Source organism: Anabrus simplex, chromosome 3 (assembly GCF_040414725.1).
Source record: "Anabrus simplex isolate iqAnaSimp1 chromosome 3, ASM4041472v1, whole genome shotgun sequence".
Classification (NCBI taxonomy): Eukaryota; Metazoa; Arthropoda; class Insecta; order Orthoptera; family Tettigoniidae; genus Anabrus; species Anabrus simplex.
The window spans coordinates 26,031,677-26,052,100 of NC_090267.1; the positions used below are offsets into that span (position 1 = coordinate 26,031,677).

Here is a 20,424-nt window from a genome sequence, read left to right on the forward strand (position 1 = left end):
TGCAAATAATGGCAATAACCTAGATTACCATGACTTATGGTCCCAAGAACTTGGAAGGTCAGTATACATAGCCAGCATGAATACAGTTTGTGGAAAATGCAACTTGAACTTCTAACTGTCATCAGATTTGATGATAAGAACACAAGGCAGGTTTGGAGATCTAATGACAAATGTGCTCCTTTACTTCAACTTTTGAATGACATATTTCCAAAGTACTGTATGGCTGGTAAAAACACTAACCATAAATGAAATGCTTTCCCTGTGCCGAGATAGATGCCCATTTAAAGTCTTTTTGAAAGAAAAACCAGGTAAATATGGGATCCTCATCAGACTTCTTGCTGACTGTGACTTATCGATACGTTCATAGTATGGAAGTTTATGCTTGCAAACAAGAAGTAACAACTCATGAATCAAGAGTCCCTAGAGAACTTGTCAAAAGGCTTGTTGCTCCAATAAAGGACACAGGTCGAAATGTGACTACTGACCGGTTCTGTACATCGGTAATGAAATGAAATGGTATATGGCTTTTAGTGCCGGGAGTGTCCGAGGACATGCGCAGGTCTTTTGATTTGACCCCCATAGGCGACCTGCGTGTCATGATGAGAATGAAATGGTGATGAAGAAGACACACACACCTAGACCCCGTGCCAGAGAAGTTAACCAATGACGGTTGAAATTCCTGACCCTCCTGGGAATCGAACGTGGGACCCCTGTGACCAAAAGCCAGCATGCTAACGATTTAGCCATGGAGCCAGACTATACATCGGTCGAACTTGCTGAAGATCTGTATGAGTGTAAAATTACTGTAGTTGGCACCATGAAAAATAATCACAAATATTTTCCTGAAAAACTGAAAACCATAACTGGAAACGAATTGCACTTAAGCAAGTTCGCATTCACTGACCCTGCATCTGGAAAACCATCTGTCACATTAATGTTGTATATTGCTAAACCTAAGAAGAAACTAATCATGCTGTCAGCACATCAGGATGCCAAAGTTTCTGAACATGAATAAAAAAATATAAAAAAATTCTTTAAGGCTCTGTTGACACCGTTGATCAAATGGCCAGGAAGTATAATACTAAGGGCAGTACTCGTCGTTGGTTGCTATCAGTATTTTATACCGTAATCGATATTGCATGCATAAATTCTTATACACTGTACTTTATGAATTTTCCAGACTGGTATTAAAAAAAAAAAAAAAAAAAACAGGCGGCGCTTTTGTCTACAGGAACTGGAGTTACAACTAATCAAACCAAATGTGGAACATTGTGCTACAAACATAATTGGACTGCAGAACAATATCATTATGTCATTGGAAGCCATCCGCAAGAAGAAAATCATCAAAACAACTCAGAATCAGGAGCAGCCATCAGGGAAAGGGGGGTGCCATACCTGTAGCAAAGAGTGTTGCACCAAAAGTGAAAACTAAACAAATTAATGAAAACGTCTATTGTTTGTGGAAAATGCAACTTGTATGATTTTGGAAAACACAGAAGACAAACATATGCTGTGTGTGAGTGAGGTGGATGAAGCTGAATGAAGATGTGAATGATGTGTAAGAATTTGTTCAAGTATTAACATTCATAAATTAATTTAAAATATGTATTTAAATTATGTATTTGTTTCTTATTATACAATATTTCTTACTTAATTCACTTAAAGAACTAATATGCAAAAATTGTAAATACAACCAAAAGGGTAAAATATAATGGTGGACATTGGTCCAGCTTGTTACAAAAAAAGCTTGGTCCACCTAGGGTTAATGGACTTTTTCCAGGAACTTATAGTTATGAATTTCATTGTGTTCCGTATTGAAGTGGGATTACAGTAAAATAAAATTAATACATTATTGTATTGAATAGGTGGACCTTGAAAGAAATTTAATTTACTATTTCTCCAGGAAACCAACTAATAGAAGGAAACACATGGTTCAGGAAGAAAAATAGCCAGAAGTTTACCAGGTATGGATGGAGAGAAAGGAGAACGAAAACATTAAATGATAACATTTTAATGGAAAAAAGGACATCGGAAAGATCGCACCTATATAAAGACATTTAAAACCTAACTGGTATTTTTAAAGTGAATGAGCTAAATGGTCAAAATTTCAAAAAGAGGTGCACAGAAAACAACAGAGCACTGCAAAAGTAGAACTCATTCTCACTGCTTTTATGTTTGTTACTTCCAACTTTTGAATAAGGTATCCTAAGTCCCCCAGTACAGTGAAGTCTGCCTGAAAACAGACTGTTGTAAAGGTAGTTTTGTTCCAGAGCAGACTTCTTCTTTTTGAAATACAGTCGATTTCTTCTGCAAGCTCACATTAGCTTTGCTGCAACTTAATAATTCAGTTTCATTTAGTATACTCTATCATGGGAGAATACATATCCTGTATACTTGAAATGATCCACCTCTTCCAGTTTTGTATTCCAGATATCTTTTATTTTCTAATCACAGAGTATTGAATGTATATGTAATCAGTTATGTATTTTTGTAGGATACAACAGTGGATTTGGCATCATTACCAGAGCCTCAGCAGACCTATACAGATTACTTGGGACACTCACTGGATATGATAATGGGAGTACGACGGTGCCCCGTTAACCGCATGACCTTATGTGTTACGTCTAATGAAGAACTGGAAAAATGCATCAAAATGAGGGTAAGCTCACTACAAAAGTGTATATCTCTCTCTTTGACTGATTTGTCATTATTTGTCGATCATTTATCAGTATCATTCTCCTGAAATATCTTTAAAATACAGTAGGAGTCCGTTATGATGAGTACAGTATATAGTGAGAACCCGGTTGTAAAGACATTTTATTATGCCCCTCGAAAATTCCTATTATTCTGTGTAATATCCTTTTGGTTACGAGAACCCTTTCACTTATTCATCGGCTATTACTAGCAGAATAGGGCGAGTTATTATGTCCACGAGCATGCTCTTGCCAGTGTAGGAAGGTGCCATCAACGTCTGTCAATACCCATTGACTCACAACTCTTGACTGGTGTAAACAAAAATTTAAGTTTGAAACAAATGGAAGGGGGAGGGGGGGAACAGGTTTTCATAAATAATGTGGCCTACAGCAGATGGTCTATCAGAGAGAAAAGCACATAATATACACTTCAGGGGAAATGTTATTTCAATAGAAAACAAGAATAGATGAACTGAGGAGTGAGGAAATAGGGAGAGAAGTTAAAGTGGAAAAATTAAGTGATGAAATAGAGAAAAGGAAGCTTAGTTTGGACATGTTAAAAGTATGAGTGATAAAATAATACCAAAACAGACAATAGGAAGGGAAATGAAATTGAAGAGAGACCAAGGACGATCAAGACAGTGGAACCTGGATTGGAACACCAGTTGGATGGGAATGAGATAAGAAAATGGAGAGGAGAGTATTTCACATATGAAGGGTACAGAGAAAGAACGATCAGAGTCAAAGAAAGCTATTTTTTAGTTATTGGTACCATTGGATTCATCACCATGTAAGGCATAACCACGTGCAGACAACCCAGAGAATAAACGAACGTAGTCCATGTTATGCGCTGGAAAAGATTTTGTGCACAGAGAAGTATCGATCAGAGTCAACCTCAAACAGAGAAGAAACGCACAGAGTCAGGATATTGCCTAGCCTGCTCCTGCATACTGCACGTGGCGCCATAGCTTGCCAGTTGAAACTCGTTCTGAGGTTATGGTGGTTGTGAAGTGAAAAGTCATTGTTTAGAGACCGTGTTTATACACAGTTTTGTAAAAGTTCACAGAGATGAGTGCAGGCTCAAGTGATGGTGAACTGTGTAATGTCAGTTACATAAGTGGTTCTTCCAAAAAGAAACGTAAATATGGCAGTATATTTAGTGCATCAAAAAAGTTAAGAGAGACAACGCATGAAACAGGCAGTGACTGTGGCTGTAAGCGTTATGAATGTTTTAAAAATGTTTCAGAATGTGAGCGAGATGCCCTCATTAGGGATTTTAATGCACTTGGAGATAGAAATTCTCAAAACGCTTACTTATCAGGTTTGATCAGTGTAAATGCAGTTAAACAAAGGCGACCTAGGCAGGATGAACAGAATGCCCATTTAAACAGCTTCTCCTACACTTACAAGGTACGAATTTCCCGAGATGAAGAACTTGCTGAGATTCCGGTTTGTTTTAAGGGCTTTTTGTCTATATTTGGTGTAACACCCCGTTGGCTTCATACAATTAAAACATCATTATCAAGGACTGGAAGAGCTCCAGTGGATCAAAGGGGAAAACATGAGAATCGAGGTGGGAATAAATTACCTCAATCAACTTATGAAGCAATGGACACATTTTTCAAATCTCTGAAAGGGCGTAAAGCACACTACAGTCTTAGTGACACACAGAAGGTATACCTACCTGAGGATTTAACTGTCAAAAAGCTTTTGGGAATGTTTCTTCAAAGTAACCCTGGTATTCAAATTTCATACGAAAAATTTAGAGAATATTTTGTAACGCATTACAACTTTTCCTTTGGGTACCCACGTTCCGACACCTGTGGCACCTGTGATGTTCAAAAGGCACAAGAAGTTAATATAGAAAAAGCCAAAAGTAACTCTGCAGATCCAGAGAAAATTAAGGAATTTGATCAACAATTGAAAACCCTTCACAGTGAGATGCAGCTTCATAAGAGCAACGCTGAGTGGTTTTACCGTGTGAAACGGAATGCCAGAAAGCATGCACAGAAGACTGAAGGATACGAAGCAATCACTATAGACTTTGGTAAAAACTTGCCTGTTCCAAATATAACGACGAATGATGTGTACTACAAAAGACAACTGTCTTTTTATCTTTTTAATGTACACATTCTTTCCAATGGATCAGCTGTTTTTTACACTTATGATCAAACAGTTGCCAGAAAGGGAAGTGATGATGTGGTATCTATGCTTCACCATTTTTTTACAAACTTTCTAAGCCCTGAAGTCCGTGAATTACACATTTTCTGCGATGCCTGTAGTGGACAGAATAAGAATTTTACAGTTATTCGGTTTCTGCATTACACAATGGTTGTGTTAAAGAGGTTTGACAAAATTACAGTGACTTACCCTGTACGAGGGCATTCATATATGGAGTGTGACCGAAATATGGCCCTCATTAACCAAAAGACGCCAGCCGAAACTCCAGGAGACTGGCGGGACGCAATTTCTAGTGCCAGAGTCAAACCAACACCCTTTGGGGTCGTGGAATGTTCTTCGGAAATGTTCAAAGCTTGGGGAAATGCCTTACAACAGAACTACAGCAAGAAGTTGGCAGTTCCTACACGCCCTAAAAAGCAGATTGTGGTTACAGCTGAAAATACTCAAACAATTCAGCATCGGGACACGTACAATGGTGCATACAGATCAACAGTCATTGTAAAGAAAACAGGTAAACAAAGTAACAAACAACCTGATCACCTACGGCATATAGAACCCGAAATATTATATAAAGAACGTATTCCTTTGAATGCAGCAAAATACAGAGACATTCAATCCTTGAAGAAATTCTGCAGACAGGAAGCACAACATTTTTTCGACACACTTCCAGTAGTCGGAACTGAGAAGAACCACCCAGAGGAGAGGGACAGCGATTACTAGAGGTATAAAATTTTACGTCACTCTTCACTTCTTCATCACTCGGAACTTCTCAGATAATAAAAAGTAATATTAATTTTTGTTTCCATTTCAGACACAAAAATGAAGACGTCTCTTCTAAAACAGTAGTAAGAAAGATAGAAAACTGGACATTCAAGGAAAATTTAACATTCAAATTATAATATATATGTAGTTAAATCCTCAGTTTATAACTGCTATCATTAACATAATAACAGAAATTATTGCTAGTATTTTGAGTGATCTACAATCTCTATGCCTAGTGATACAGAGAAAGAACGATCAGAGTCAATGTAGAGGTGGACAAAAAAAATTATTTTGTACTGTATGAACTTCCAATAATGATGTGTTTTACTAAAAGCTTATCACCAACAAGTTCACACACCCAACAATATGTTTTAAACTGTGATATATTCAAAACTACAATCATAAAAGCGTTTCAAAGTTTAAAAATGCTCTCCTTGAAAATGTGGTTTCCCTGACTCTGTGCGTTCTTTCTCTGTACCCTTCATATGCAATTACACATGGATTATGCAAATGTTTATTTATTCATAACTTAGTAGTTGTTAAAAATGAAGGGTTACACTTCTGCTGCCAACTGCTTTCAAGTTTCAGGGACATAAAATGAAGTATCCCAAAATAAAGTAGAATGCTGGATTAAAACAGTGAATAGAGGCAATTGGAAATTTGCTGATTGAAAGCTCTTGAATTGGCTAAAGAGAATGGAGTTACGAATTCGAAGGTCAGCTGTAGATGGATAGTGATATTTTTCTCATGATACAACTTAAGTATGAGAAGACATGTGAGGTTGTCATCAACTCCCACAAAGGCTTATAAGCTATAAATTTCATTTTTGTTCCATATTGAAGTGCATTTATAAGAAAGAAATGATGAAAGAATACCGTGATGCAGTATCATTTACACCGGGCGAGTTGGTCGTGCGGTTAGGGACGCGCAGCTGTGAGCTTGCATCCGGGAGATAGTGGGTTCGAACCCCACTGTCGGCAGCCCTGAAGATGTTTTCCGTGGTTTCCCATTTTCACACCAGGCTATTTGCTGGGGCTCTACCTTAATTAAGGCCACGGCCGCTTCCTTCCAATTCCTAGCCCTTTCCTATCCTATCGTCGTCATAACACCTGTCTGTGTCAGTGCGACGTAAAGCAAATTGCAAAAAGCATTCTTATTTCCAAAAAGAATATGTAATTGGACTTAAGAAAATAGTTATTTATTAATGCAGATCAGAAATACTCAAGTCACCTGTTTTCAGATGTTTCTCAACATGACTCTTGCCAAGGGACATGAATAAAGCATAGCTTAAGAATGGGAAACAATGAGAAACAAAAGTACATGGTTATATGTTGTTGAAGAATGGTAAAGACTAAATAATAATGATATTAGGTTATTTTTTGTTTTTTGTTTTTTGCTAGGGGTTTTATGTCGCACCAACACAGATAGGCCTTATGGCGACAACGGGATAGGAAAGGCCTTGGAGTTGCAAGGAAGCGGCCGTGGCCTTAATTAAGGTACAGCCCCAGCATTTGCATGGTGTGAAAATGGGAAGCCACGGAAAACCAGTTATTAGTTTTACGTCCCGCTAACTATCATATGTACGCGAATACTCCATGCATATTTTTTTCTGGAATTTAGTGGGGAAAGGCTTGCGTGGGTGAATTACAGTAGAAGTCCGCTATAGCGAGTACGGCATCTAACGAGAATCCCACTATAACGAATGCTTTTGTCTGTCCCTTCAAAATTCCTATATTAAACTGTGTATTATCCTTCGGTTACAGCGAGAGTCCTATCACTGACGCATCCGTTATTACAAGCAATTAAGCGTACACGTTTTTTCCATTACCGACATTTATGCACTTTTTTTTTAATAACAAAGTTTTAATATGATCCACCTGTTCAATACATTATAATGTTGTCACATTTAAAATATCACATACAACAAGATAAACTACCCAACAACTTGTAAATACGATCATCAATTTACATCCCTTTCAATCATGCCTTATTAAATCCTGTATGGTCACTGACGTCAACAAGAGCGTATTTATTCAACAGCATTCGCCGAGGTCAAATGACAACAAACATTTAAATTTCATGAAGACCATCATTCATCCTGTCACAAGTTCAATTATCAAATTGACGAGATCTTTGAATCTTTATAGACTCTTATCCTCAAGGGATAAAAAACTTTTTTACCAGATCTCATTGCCAAGAAAATCTTCAGATTTAACTCTTAAGATTGATTTTCTTGTCTTTCTAAGATTTTAGACATGCTACTTGTTTTTAATATTTTAGAACAACTCATTCTTCCACAATTTTAATGTATCTTTCCTATTAAACACATGTTTTTAAGGCATGTCTCCAAAGATTCTGTATTTTATGATATTCTAATAGAGTAAGTTTTAAGTTTGTGAAAAATGGTCTAATAGTTCTTAAGTCATTATTTATGAACATAACCATTCTTCGAGATTCAGATTTGGCTGATGATGCTCTGTCAGGGAGCAAAACATGTCCCACACATAACTTTTTAACTAAAGAAGATATTTTAAATGTGATAACATTAAAATGTATTGAATAGGTGGATCATAATAAAACTTTGTTATTGTACATCAACAGATTTCAATACGGATAAAACATGAGATTAGTCACTTGCAATTTATGCCCCTTGCGAGTGATAAATATCATTGTGGTTCCGTATTGAAGATTACTATATTTATATTATATATATTAATATATATATTAATAAATAAATAAATTAAACTTTTTACCAGAACGATTATATTGCATGTGATCAATCACCTTCGGTATCATTTCCTCGCTATGTCCACTAGGGAGCTATCTCGTCGACATTCAAAGGCGATAATACCAATATAAATGGCCCGTTATTGGACATTATAAATTTCCAGCTAACCCGTTCCTAGTTGCCAGCATATCGTCCCAGTGTACTAAGTTGGGCTCATCAGTTGGTAAATAGCACACCCACCAAGACGCATGGCTAGTGCATATATTCAAAGGCAATGTCAGAGTCGATTGTTGACTGCTGTTCCATAAAGAAAAATGGAAGTGAAAGAGGAGAACATTTTTTTGTAATAATTCCATAAATCACATGTCCGATAGCGGTTGTTTCCTCTTAAAATTAAAAGCTGAAGTAAATAGTTGCTTAATTTTAATGCTAAATACTGCAATTAAGTAAGAATGGAATGTACCTCTAGATATGGCAGAGTGCATCATTGATTTCAGAGGTTGGTTTTATATTTTCTCATGTCTGGTAAAATTTCAGAAATGCTATTATCATGGAAATTTATAGCGAGAAGGTTCTGATTTCTCTACTGGCACTTGAAATATGTTTTCATGATACATATAGTACAGTTAAGTTAGGTTACGTGACTCTGTTTGAATAAGAAAACTGAAACGTTCATTACACAGTGCGATCACCATCTTCGGTATAGTATCATTTTCTCACTGTGTGCATTTGCAACTCACTCGTCGACATTTGAAGGCATTGTCAGAGTCGATTAGTAATACCCGTCAACTCCTGTTCCATATATCATAGAACGAAAAGAAAGATCCACCTGATCAATTATTAAGAAATTTAATAAATAAGTATTGATCAGGTGGATCTTTCTTTTCTTTCTATGATATATGGTAGATATCAATACGGAACATAATGAAATTAATTAATCAAGACAAAAACTCCTGTTTCGTTAAAAAAAAAAAAAAAAATGAGAGAAGAGAACATGTTTTTGTAACAATTCCATAAATAATATGGTCGGTAGCAGTTGTTAACTTGTTAGAAATAAAGGCTAATTAAACGGTCGCTTAATTTTAATACTCTACACTGAAATTAAGTAAAAACACGATACACCTCAAGATATGGCAGAGCGCATCACTGATTTCTAAGATTAGATCATATTTTGTCGCATCTGGTTAAATTTCGGTAAGGCTATTCCCATCTAAATTTATAGCAAGAAGGTTATCACTTTTCTACTGGTGCTTGGTGTATGTTTTCATGATACATATAGTACAGTTAAGTTAGGTTAGGTGACACTGTTTGAATAAGAAAACTGGCACAAAATGCGACTCTCAGTATCGTTTTTGCGTGAGCTCTCTCTTTTACATTAGAAGGCGATGTCGGAGTTGATATGATTCAGTTAGTAATACCCATCAACTGCTGTTCTGTAAAGAAAATTAGAAATGAAAGAGGAGAATATGTTTTCATAACAAAAAAAATTAAATAACATGGTCGATAGCTGTTGTTAACTCGTTAAAAATATAGGCTGAGTAAACAATCGCTTAATTTTAATACTCTACACTGAATTTTTTTTTTTTTTTTTACTAGTGGCTTTACGTCGCACCGACACAGATATGCCTTATGGCAACGATGGGATAGGAAAGGCCTAGGAGTTGGAAGGAAGCGGCCATGGCCTTAATTAAGATACAGCCCCAGGATTTGCCTGGTGTGAAAATGGGAAACCACAGAAAACCATCCTCAGGGCTGCCGACAGCGGGATTCGAACCCACTATCTCCCAGACGCAAGCTCACAATCACACCTCTAACCGCACGGCCAACTCGCCCAGTAAGAATGTGATACACCTTAAGATATGGCAGAGTGCATCATTCATTTCAGAGGTTGGTTTTATATTTTCTCGCATCCGGTTAAATTTCGGAGAGGCTATTCCAATGTAAATTTATAGCGAGAATGTTATCATTTCTCTTCTGGCGCTTGGAATATGTTTTTATGATACATATGGTTCGGTTAAGTTAGGTTAGGTGACACTGTTTGTATAAGAAAACTAAAAACCATACCTGCCATCTTTTACGGTTTTTTACATCTGAAATCAATTATGCACTCTGCCATATTTCGAGGTTATCCCATTCTTACTTAATTGCAGTATTTAGCATTAAAATTAAGCGATCGTTTAGTCAGCCTTTATCTTCAATGAGCTAACAGCAGTTATCGGACACGTTATTTACGCATTTATTACGAAAACGTCCTCTTTCATTTCAAATTTTCTTTACGGAACAGCAGTCGACAGGTATTAATAATCGTCCCCGACATTGCCTTCAAATGTCGACGAGAGAACTCGCTAGTGGAAATAACGAGGAAATGATACCGAAGGTAGTCGATTGCATGCAACATAATCGCTGCGGTGCATAAATATTGGTAACGGGAAAAATCGCTCGTAATAACGGATGCATCAGTGATAAGGCTATCGCTGTAACCAAAGGATAATACACAGTTTAATATAGGAATTTTGAAGGGACAGAAAAAAAATTGGCGTTATACCGGGGTTCTCATTATATGCCATACTCACTATAGTGGACTTCTACTGTATTTCCTCCAGTCAACCAATAGTTGTATTAAATACGGTTGAACCCACACTTACAACTAGATTCGTCCAAGTTTGAAGCTATGTACATTTTAAACACAGAGTTCCATTGCATTTGTTGAGTGTATTTTCTGTCAAGTTTTTTTATGTATCACTGTTTTTTGTATAAGTCTTTCTTCTTTATGTTATTTTAGCTGATGATTACCTCTAGACTAGGTTGAAACATGTCCTATGTAGCTTTTTAGACAGACTGTTTATCAAATGGCAAACGTGTATTGAACAGGTGGACTTCATATAATTAAATTCTTTTAGAATTTTATCTTAGATATTTAAAGTCAATACCGAACCGGAATGAAGTACATTACTTGTAATTTGAATATTAATTGATAAACGGTGGTATGTTTTATTCTTATCCAGTTCATTTAGATAAATTTCTGCTATTTTTCTTCCACACTGAACCAGTTTTATTGTTTTATAACTTAGCGATACATGTGTTTTTTGTTCCAGACTGCTTTGAAGGCTCAGCTATTGAGACCAGAGATGATATGCTACAAAGGTCACAGTCAGATTCACTGTATGCAGGCCATCAGAAATGGGTGAGTAACTGATCATCCAGTCCAATATGTAATACAAAATTTAGTACAGTGAAACCTTGATTCTCCATTTTTGGTGCAACCCCAGGAGAAGGAAAAAAAAAAAAAAAAAAATTATAATACGAGAAAATGGAAAATATGGGAACGAATTAAAACCATCAACAATTTTGCCACACATCACAAAATTGAAATATGAATAATTATAATCTTACACACACTCCTAAACCAAAGCAAATGAAACCAAACTACAGCCCTAATGGGCCTTCGCCTATCAAGCGACCGCTGTTCAGCCCGTATGCCTGCAGATTACTAGGTGACGCATAGTCAGTGTGACGAATCCTCTCGGCCATTATTCCTGGCTCTCTAAACCAGGGTCGCCATCTCACCATTAGATAGCTCCTCAGTTAACACTAATCACGTAGGCTGAGTGGACCTGGAACCAGCCCTCATATCTAAGTAAAAATGCCTGACCTGGCCGGGAATCGAACCTGGGGCCTCCGTTGAGAGGCAAGCAAGCTAGGCCGCAGGGCCAACTTCAGACATTAATTACATGGCTTGGAAATATCAAACCTTTACATACAGTTTTACTGTGGAAACTTTGTAGGTTTCCCCTGAAAACTTCTTTCAAGTCAGCAACTTTGATCAGACAAACTCATCGAAAAATCTAATAACGCCAAGCCAAACAACAATTGACCGCAAGTAGTTTTTCAATTCTCTAATCTAATAAAATAAAGCATATTAGATACAGAAGCACATAACATGATGGTGAAATTTCTCTCTTTTTTTTTTTTAAATCTTCCATTATAATTTGGTTACCAGTATACTGTTTGTAGTAAGTTTCTGGAAATCTTGTACCACTTAAATTAGGCCTACATTGACTTTAAAAGGTTATGTTGAATTCAGTTATATGGTTTCAAATGTAGTGATTCTCAAAAGTTCTCACGTGCATCATATTCAATTCTGCTCGTCACTAATCACAAGCAAATTGAAATTGAAAAGGGAAAAAAATGTCATCTAAACTCTAGAAATGTTGCTTACACGTGATCTTGAGCTCAGCTGGATAGTGCGCTGTCTGCACAAGCCAGTATGAGTGGGAATGTTACAAACTTTTTTAACGTTACGCTGCGCATCTAAAATGACTGCAGTTTTTATAAGGACATTTTAACACAAAAATATAAACGTAAAGTTCCCCATCTTATATGTGTTAGGACCAAAATTAACCCTCTTAGTGCCAAGCAATTTTCTGAAATTCTGGCTAAGAATGCCAAGCTATTTTTAGTGGTTCTGCAGACTTTCAGAGAAATATTAATTAAAAATTTATTTTGTTAAATATATGCATTATTCTTGCAGTATTATATAAAATATACTTCTGACTTTACCAAGAAATGCTTATAAATGTGAAAAACATCTCCAATGTATTTTTAAATTGGCAACAATTTAACAATTGTTAATTTTCATTTTTATTTTTAAGATTTAGTCTAATTTTGGAAATACAGTTTGTAACATTGCCTAAATCCAGGAACATAGGTAAAATACACATACAATTCCAAACAAAACAGCGTAATTAAAAATGTAATTAATTTACCTACAACCACCCCAAAACGTATTTTTTTAAAATCTGCACTCATCATTTTCCTCACTGAAATTGTTGTTCCACTGTCAATCGTACCTGGCATTGAACAATAATTTAATGCATAACTCTTTTGGAGTACACAATAATTATTAGTGAAAACTTAACAATGATCATATTTCAACAATATACAACCTTAAAAATTACAATCAGAAATGCTTTCATTTCCAATACAGAAGTAGCCCGCCAAACTTTAACTCTTGATTGTGGTGAAAACGCATATATTGAGACGAATTGTTGGGCATACGTATTTGTTTCATTTACCTTCAAATTTATCAATGAATTAGTGAAGAACTGAAAATAATCTATTACAGGGGCATTATGTGGAGGCGCATATTTAGGCCCAGCGAGTTCCATGTATATGACGGGAGTGGTAGGCCTATCGAACTGGTTCGGAAAAATTTCTCGGAAGCAAACATTAGCATTCACATTGCTTTCATTATTATTGTCATTATCACTCGCATCATCCATAGCTCCATCATTATTGTCACTTTCTGAATCACTCAGAACTGGCAGTGAATTTTTAATTGGTTCCACAGACTGCAATCGAGTACCTACTGACCTGAACACCCGATATACTGGGGCCAGAATAGCACTTCCATTTCGGTACTGGTGATAATGGCGATGTTCCTGGTATCACGTCACTATCAAAATCACTTTCCGATTCTAATTCATCTGCTATTATATCATTTTCCTCTAAGTATGCTATTAGCTTATCGTCATCCAAGCCGGCAACCAAACTATCTCTACTACAGCTCGCCATGTTGTCAACAACTCAGAGCTTGTGAACATCACAGATTATTAACTCACTCCGTTCGTGTCAAAGATCTCCAAGGCCAAAACTATGCCACTCTCGTAAAAGCTTGAAACCTCAGCTTTCTAACGGAATAAAACACCCAGAGGCATCTGTTAGCAGAAGCCGTTAAACACTAGGAAATCATCGCGCCGATCCAGTCGGCTCTGGCATTTTTCGCGCGAGGAGCGAAAGCCGATCTGATCGGCGTGTGGCACGCAGGTGGTTAATAGTCAGTCCCCAGATCTCTCATGGCTTTATGTGTAAGGTGAACATCTGTTCTGGTCTGGAGAATTTAATTGTACCTTAAAGAAATTGGAGGTAGATGTTCCACCTAATCAACACTTGAATATAAAATATAAAATAGATTCGATACCTGAGGTACCATCTTCAGTAACAGAACAGAGAGAAAAAATGTCAAGGAATAAACTAGTACATAACAAGAATACAACCTTAAAATAATCTAAATATCTAAAAAACATCAAAACAATTTCATATATCCCAAAAAAGTGGATAAAATCTTAATTTTAACTAAAACACAATTAAAAACAATACAAGAATGTAATGGATCTATAGAGTTCTAATATTCTTGTTAAAAAGTTCACTAATCCCACATAGTGGAAGCTCTGGAATGAGAAAGGAGGAGGGTTTGCTGGTCTGGCACCCAGCTGTAAAACTGCCAACGCCAAGCGTAGGGCGGCAGGAAATAACCTGACTCCATAAAGGGGCCAACGGCTTTGGGCGAATGAGCCCCTTTAGGCGGGGTGATGGTCCCCACAGTGGAGGAAATGCCACTGGAATCCATTATGCAGCGTCTGTTCTCCAGGTTAGGGGTGGCTGCACAAGGCGTCTGTACTCCAGAGGAGCGGCCTCATTATCACCTCACTGGATCACATCCAGAGTTGTAATTCGGGACCTAGTCCCACCCAGGTGCCACCTTGACAGTCAACCATGGCATTACTAGCAGTGGACCTAAAGGAAGTAAAAACCCTGATATCAGAACTTCAAAACATAGCAAATAAAATTGGCCTCAAAATATCCTTTGAAAAATCAGAAATTATGCCCCAAAAACCAAAAAAACTAAAGGAAGTTACCATAAATGGTAATAAAATCAAAATAAAAGCAAAGCAAAGTCACCTCCGTACAGGCCATGAAGGCCCTTGGAGGAGTGGAAGGTAAAGGCTTCCACCATTGTTAACCTCGGCACATGATGGGGTTGAGTGGTTAGCTCTACGCCCGGCCGCCTTTGTCCCCAAGAATTAACCTGGTACTCATTTTTTGTGTAGGCTGAGTGAACCTCAGGGCCATATGCACCTCTGGAAGTGGAAATCTCATTTCTTAAATTGTACGACTTCCTGACGGGGATTCAAACTCACGTCCTTCGAGGCGAACCGAGCACGCCTTTACCGCCTCGGCCAGGCAATCCCTAATAAAATCAAAACACAGTAGAAGTCCGTTATAGCGAGAATTTATAACCGCGAAAAATCTACTCGCTATAGCGGATTTTCATTATAACAGATTTTTGTATAAAAGTCGGAAAACCCTTCATGCACTTTGAAATCGGTATGAAACGGCAATCAGTTTGTTCAAAACTTGTGTTTTCGCAGATGATATCCACACCACGGCTTACTTGTTTGTTATTTTTCGTAATCCGATACTACGTGAAAGTGTATGTTTAATTTCATCTGAAAAATATATAATACTGTATTTCTCCGAATCCATGATGAACCCCACTTTTTCCTTCAAAAAATTTAAATCAGGCTCAAAAAGAAGTTTGTAAAATCATATGAATGCCTTGTTGTACAATAGACCTAACGCATTTTCGACTATTTTTAGACGCCGAACATTGACTTTCGTCATGCTGTATTTCTTTTTTGCGGCTGCACAATTATTCTTTATTTCCGCGGGTTTAAGGACCATTAACTTAACATTGGCATCATAATACCGAAAAGAACTCGTTGAAAATTTTCCGGCAATATCTATTGCATGCGCCTCTATAATACAATGATCCATCAGGAAATTATTCTTGCTGTCTATAAAACTGTTACTTTTACGCAGCGTCAGATATAACCGGCTACCGCTGCACGCACATTTCGCTTGTCGGGTTCAGCCAAATTCAGCGGCTAGTTATGTATAGGCCTAATCGCTAACGTTGAAAGTCAACGAACGAGTTTATTGCGCCACGGTATGGGCATTCCGCCCTTGCTTTTTTCGTGCACATACCTCACAATTTCATCTTTGACTTCTTTAAAGCGTCCTTGTTGCGGACCACTGAATGCATTTTTTGTACAGTACGCATTTTTTTAACTCTTTGTCTTCACGCTAACGCCAAATATTGGCTTTAGTTAGGCCTATGCCGTATTTTCTTGTGGCTGTACAATTATTCTACATTTCTGAGTGTTTAATAAACATTAACTTAAAATTAGCATCATAATTTCGACTAGAACCCATTGAAAATTTGCCGGCAATACCTTTTCCACGTATCTTTACAATACGACTATCCATCACGAAAATATTCCTGCTGTCTATAAACCTTAATTTTACTAAGCGTCAAGTACAATAGATGCATTATGACTCTGCCACTGAGTAGCCATGGCTTTTCTAAGAATTCGAAGGGTCGCATGTTTTGATACCATTCTGCAGATTTGAGAAACACACAGGCTCTATACAACGGTTGTTGCGGCTAGCGATGTGTAGTAAAGAGGCGGTCGTTTATATTGTCAACGAGTTCTGTGCGCGTGTGAAAAGAAGCAGCGTGGTTACCATGGTAGTTGCCAGTGGGATCTATGTTAGGCCGCGAATGCAACAACCCTTGAGTTTTCGCATGAGATTCTGACAAAAAAAAGTCTTGGATTCGGAGAAATACGGCATCACTCCAGAGATTTCTGTGGCAAACACCTCAGCTTTCTTCTTCAAACAGAGTCGCCTAACCTAACCGTATATGTAGCCTATCGTGAAAACATATTTGAAACGCATGTAAACAGCCATAACTAGATGCGAGAAGATATGAAATATCCTCTGAAATCAATGAGGTACTTCGCCATATCTTGAGGTGTATCACATTCTTACTTAATTTCCTTATATAACATTAAAATTAAGATATCGTTTACTTCAGTCTTTATTTTTAACGAGTTAACAACTGCTAAATGCCACATTATTTACGCATTTATTACGAAAACGTATTTTCTTTAGAGAACAGCAGTCGATGGGTATTACTAATCAACTCCAACATTGCCTTGAATGTCAACGAGAGAGCTCACAAATGCACAAAGTGAGAAAACTATACCGTACCGAAGATGATCGATCGCATTTTGTTGCAAACGTTTCAGTTTTCTTATTCAAACAGCGTTACGTATCCCAACTTAACCGTACTGTACGTATGATGAAAACACACTTCAAGCGCCAGTAGAGAAATTATACATTTCTCGCTATAAATGTTCATAATAGTCTTTCCGTAATTTAACCAGGTACGACAAAATATAAACTAACCTCTGAAAAGCACTCTGCCATATCTCGAGGTGTATCCTGACAGACTTCAGAAAATTGAAAGGAGGATTTGAAGAACCTGCATCAACAAAAAATACCAGAAAGATGGACAGTGGCGGATAATACCTAACAAAGTCGTGTACAGAGAGCTAGAACTCATTACAGATACTATGTGTAAGAGGAGACTGGGATTCTTTGGACGTATCATAAGGATGCAGGATTCGAGACTTCTGAAACAACTAGTACAGATCAGAGAAGTAAGAGAGGATCGGAAGGAAATAGGCCTTACAAGAGAAGACACCACAAATAAGATAAAACTGAATACAAAACTCAAGAATACAAACCTCCGCTTTACCCTTACACGAAACAAACCAACAACATGCATATTTTCAACTGAGGAAAGGGCACGAAGATCGGAGCATCTGAAGAAGTACTGGGAGGACTGCAAAGCCCGAACAATCTCTTCAAAGTGACCTGAACGATGGACTGACTAAAGTGGTCCTATGTGGTTATAAAAGAAGAAGAAGAAGAAGAAGAAGAAGAAGAAGAAGGTCTTCAGTTGAATATCAAATAAATGTACCAGGTGTCCACAATTAAAGTTTTAGTATTCAGCGCGATACAACACAGGCAGTAATGATCGTAGGAGTCTGAAATCGTAGATATACTAACTAAGCAATGCACTCACGAAGTATGCCACAAAAATTATTAGCTCCAGGTTTTGTTGCTTGGTGATGCATGTCGATTCCTTTTGTGAAGTGAATTGTCATTGTAACATAAGAAAGTTGATTTTTTTCCATGTGAAGCGTAATGCATATTGGGAAGAGAGACTGTGCACTACTAGTGAAGTTGTTTTATCAGAATGGCAGCAATAGCAACGGTGCATTGCGGGAATATCGCCAACAGGAACAGCAAAGAAGAGGTCCCATGACAAGTAAGGGGCTAAAGAAAATTATTAAAAGAAATTCAAGGAAACAGGTGAATTAGGTGTCCCATCAGGGAGAGGACGGCGGCCCATACCTATGGATGTTATTGATGAAGTTGCTGTAACTGTAGCAGACCGTGCAGCACATTCTCCCAATTCTGTAACCAGTGCTCAAGATTGAATTGTCGCTTCCCCGGTCAACTGTACACAAGATTTTGCAGCGCATTTTACACTGGTATCTGTACAAACTTCATACTGTTCAGAAATTGGAATCCTAAGATGTTGCTCAACGCTGTGACTTTGCCTTCAGTTTCTGGCATGCATGGAAGTGGACAACACGTGGCTGGGGAATATTCTGTGGACTGACGAAGTGCATTTTACTCAGGGGGTGTAGTGAATGCACAGAACTGTCGCATATAGGGTTCGACTCCTCCAAACGTTCAGGAACAACCATTGCATTCTGCTTACGTGACTGTTAGGTGTGGTTTTACAAGCTCCTTCATTCTCGGTCTGTTAGGTGTACATTCTGTTAGGTGTACAGTGACATCTGCACATTATAGGGACCTCCTTGTGCAACACATGATTCCAGCTTTGCAGGAACGCAACTTTGACCACATCGTTATTTTCGTGCAAGATGGGGCAACATCACATATTGCTCACCAGGTGAAAGAATTGTTTTGAGAAACCTTCCGTAATGAGTGCATTATCTCTAGGCATTTTCCAGATTTTTCGAGGTCCTCCGACCTAAATCCATGTGACTTCTGGTTGTGGGGATATTTGAAAGATCCTGTCTATCAGAGACATGTCCGGTCTCTGACTGATTTAAAGGCTAGCATACAACGACATGTTGCTCTGATTTCACCTGATATGGTGCAGGCAACTGTTGACCATGCCGTGTTACAGATGCAGCATGTTGCCGAGTTTGGAGGCCATATTGAACAGTGTTCGTAACCATAAATAAACTTCCCTGAACCACCATTATCATGTGTTTGATCTTTCATGCCTTTCTTCTGTGACCCCTACCATTGCTTACAGTGCCCTGTTTTTGCCTTGTGGCAGAACTTGGAAGTAATAACTTTTGTAGCATAATTCGCGAGGGCATTGCTGAGTTAGCATATCTACAAAATTTCAGATTCCTACGATCATTATAGCCCTGCTATACCACACTGAATACCAGAACTTCAGTTGTGGACACCCGGACATTAAAAAATGCCAATGTGCTACTTTATTCCTTAAAATGTTCCCCCCTCTATTATTGAAGATGGTACCACAGGTATTGAAACTGGTATAGCAACATGAAATAAATATTTCTATCATATATTTAAGTGTTGGTTAGGTGGAACATCTACCCCAGTTTCTTTAATTAATTATGAAACATTATTGTATCCAATCATATTAAACTACTAGATTTGTATTAGTAAGGAACAATTTTGATTGTTGTCTGAAAGCCCAGTGATTATATAGTGCCCTGAGGAAAGTGCCGAAATTCTGTTCGGCGGTACAATTGAAAAATTAAAAAAAATAAACATCTAACCTTGAAAATAATGTAGATGCTTTACGAATATTTGACGAAACTTGTTCTGCCTTCAAGTAGAGCTGTCGAAATGTGCTCTGTCTCCTATTTGTTGTGGCCACTCTCTTCTTTATGATTTCCGGGGATTCCCTAAACAATACGAGCCAAATTTAAAGATGAAAATTTCATAATGTTCCGTATTGAACTGTATCACAATTAAATTGAAACAAGAAATCAAGTGGTTCAACCTATTCAATACAAGTAAATAAGAAATGTAGTGTTACATTCTTATTTGGTTAAAAGCAGTACCGGTTTCGACCACCAATCTGGGTCATCATCAGCCGATTAAAAATACAAAAACAATGCATAGGAAAACAAAAAAAATTAAAGGATATGTCTTTCATAAAAGCAGTTCAAGAAGCAATATATGACAATATGGGTTAGCACTGCACGATCTTAAATCATGAAATCCAGAAGAAGTCGAAGATCAGTCACTTATACGTGGCAAGGCGCAAGTCCCTGAAGAGTAGCACAA

General features: G+C 37.6%; 1 protein-coding gene across 2 annotated transcripts in view; it reads left to right on the plus strand.

The window, feature by feature from the left end:
• Tsf2 (transferrin 2) overlaps positions 1–20,424 on the plus strand; it is a 217,944-nt gene that overhangs the window by 91,120 nt on the left and 106,400 nt on the right. For both annotated transcript variants that reach the window (XM_067144056.2, XM_068226978.1), the window contains exons 9-10: positions 2,495–2,659; positions 11,460–11,548. In XM_067144056.2, coding sequence (XP_067000157.2) covers positions 2,495–2,659; positions 11,460–11,548 — 254 coding nt within the window. The remainder of the gene's footprint in view (positions 1–2,494; positions 2,660–11,459; positions 11,549–20,424) is intronic.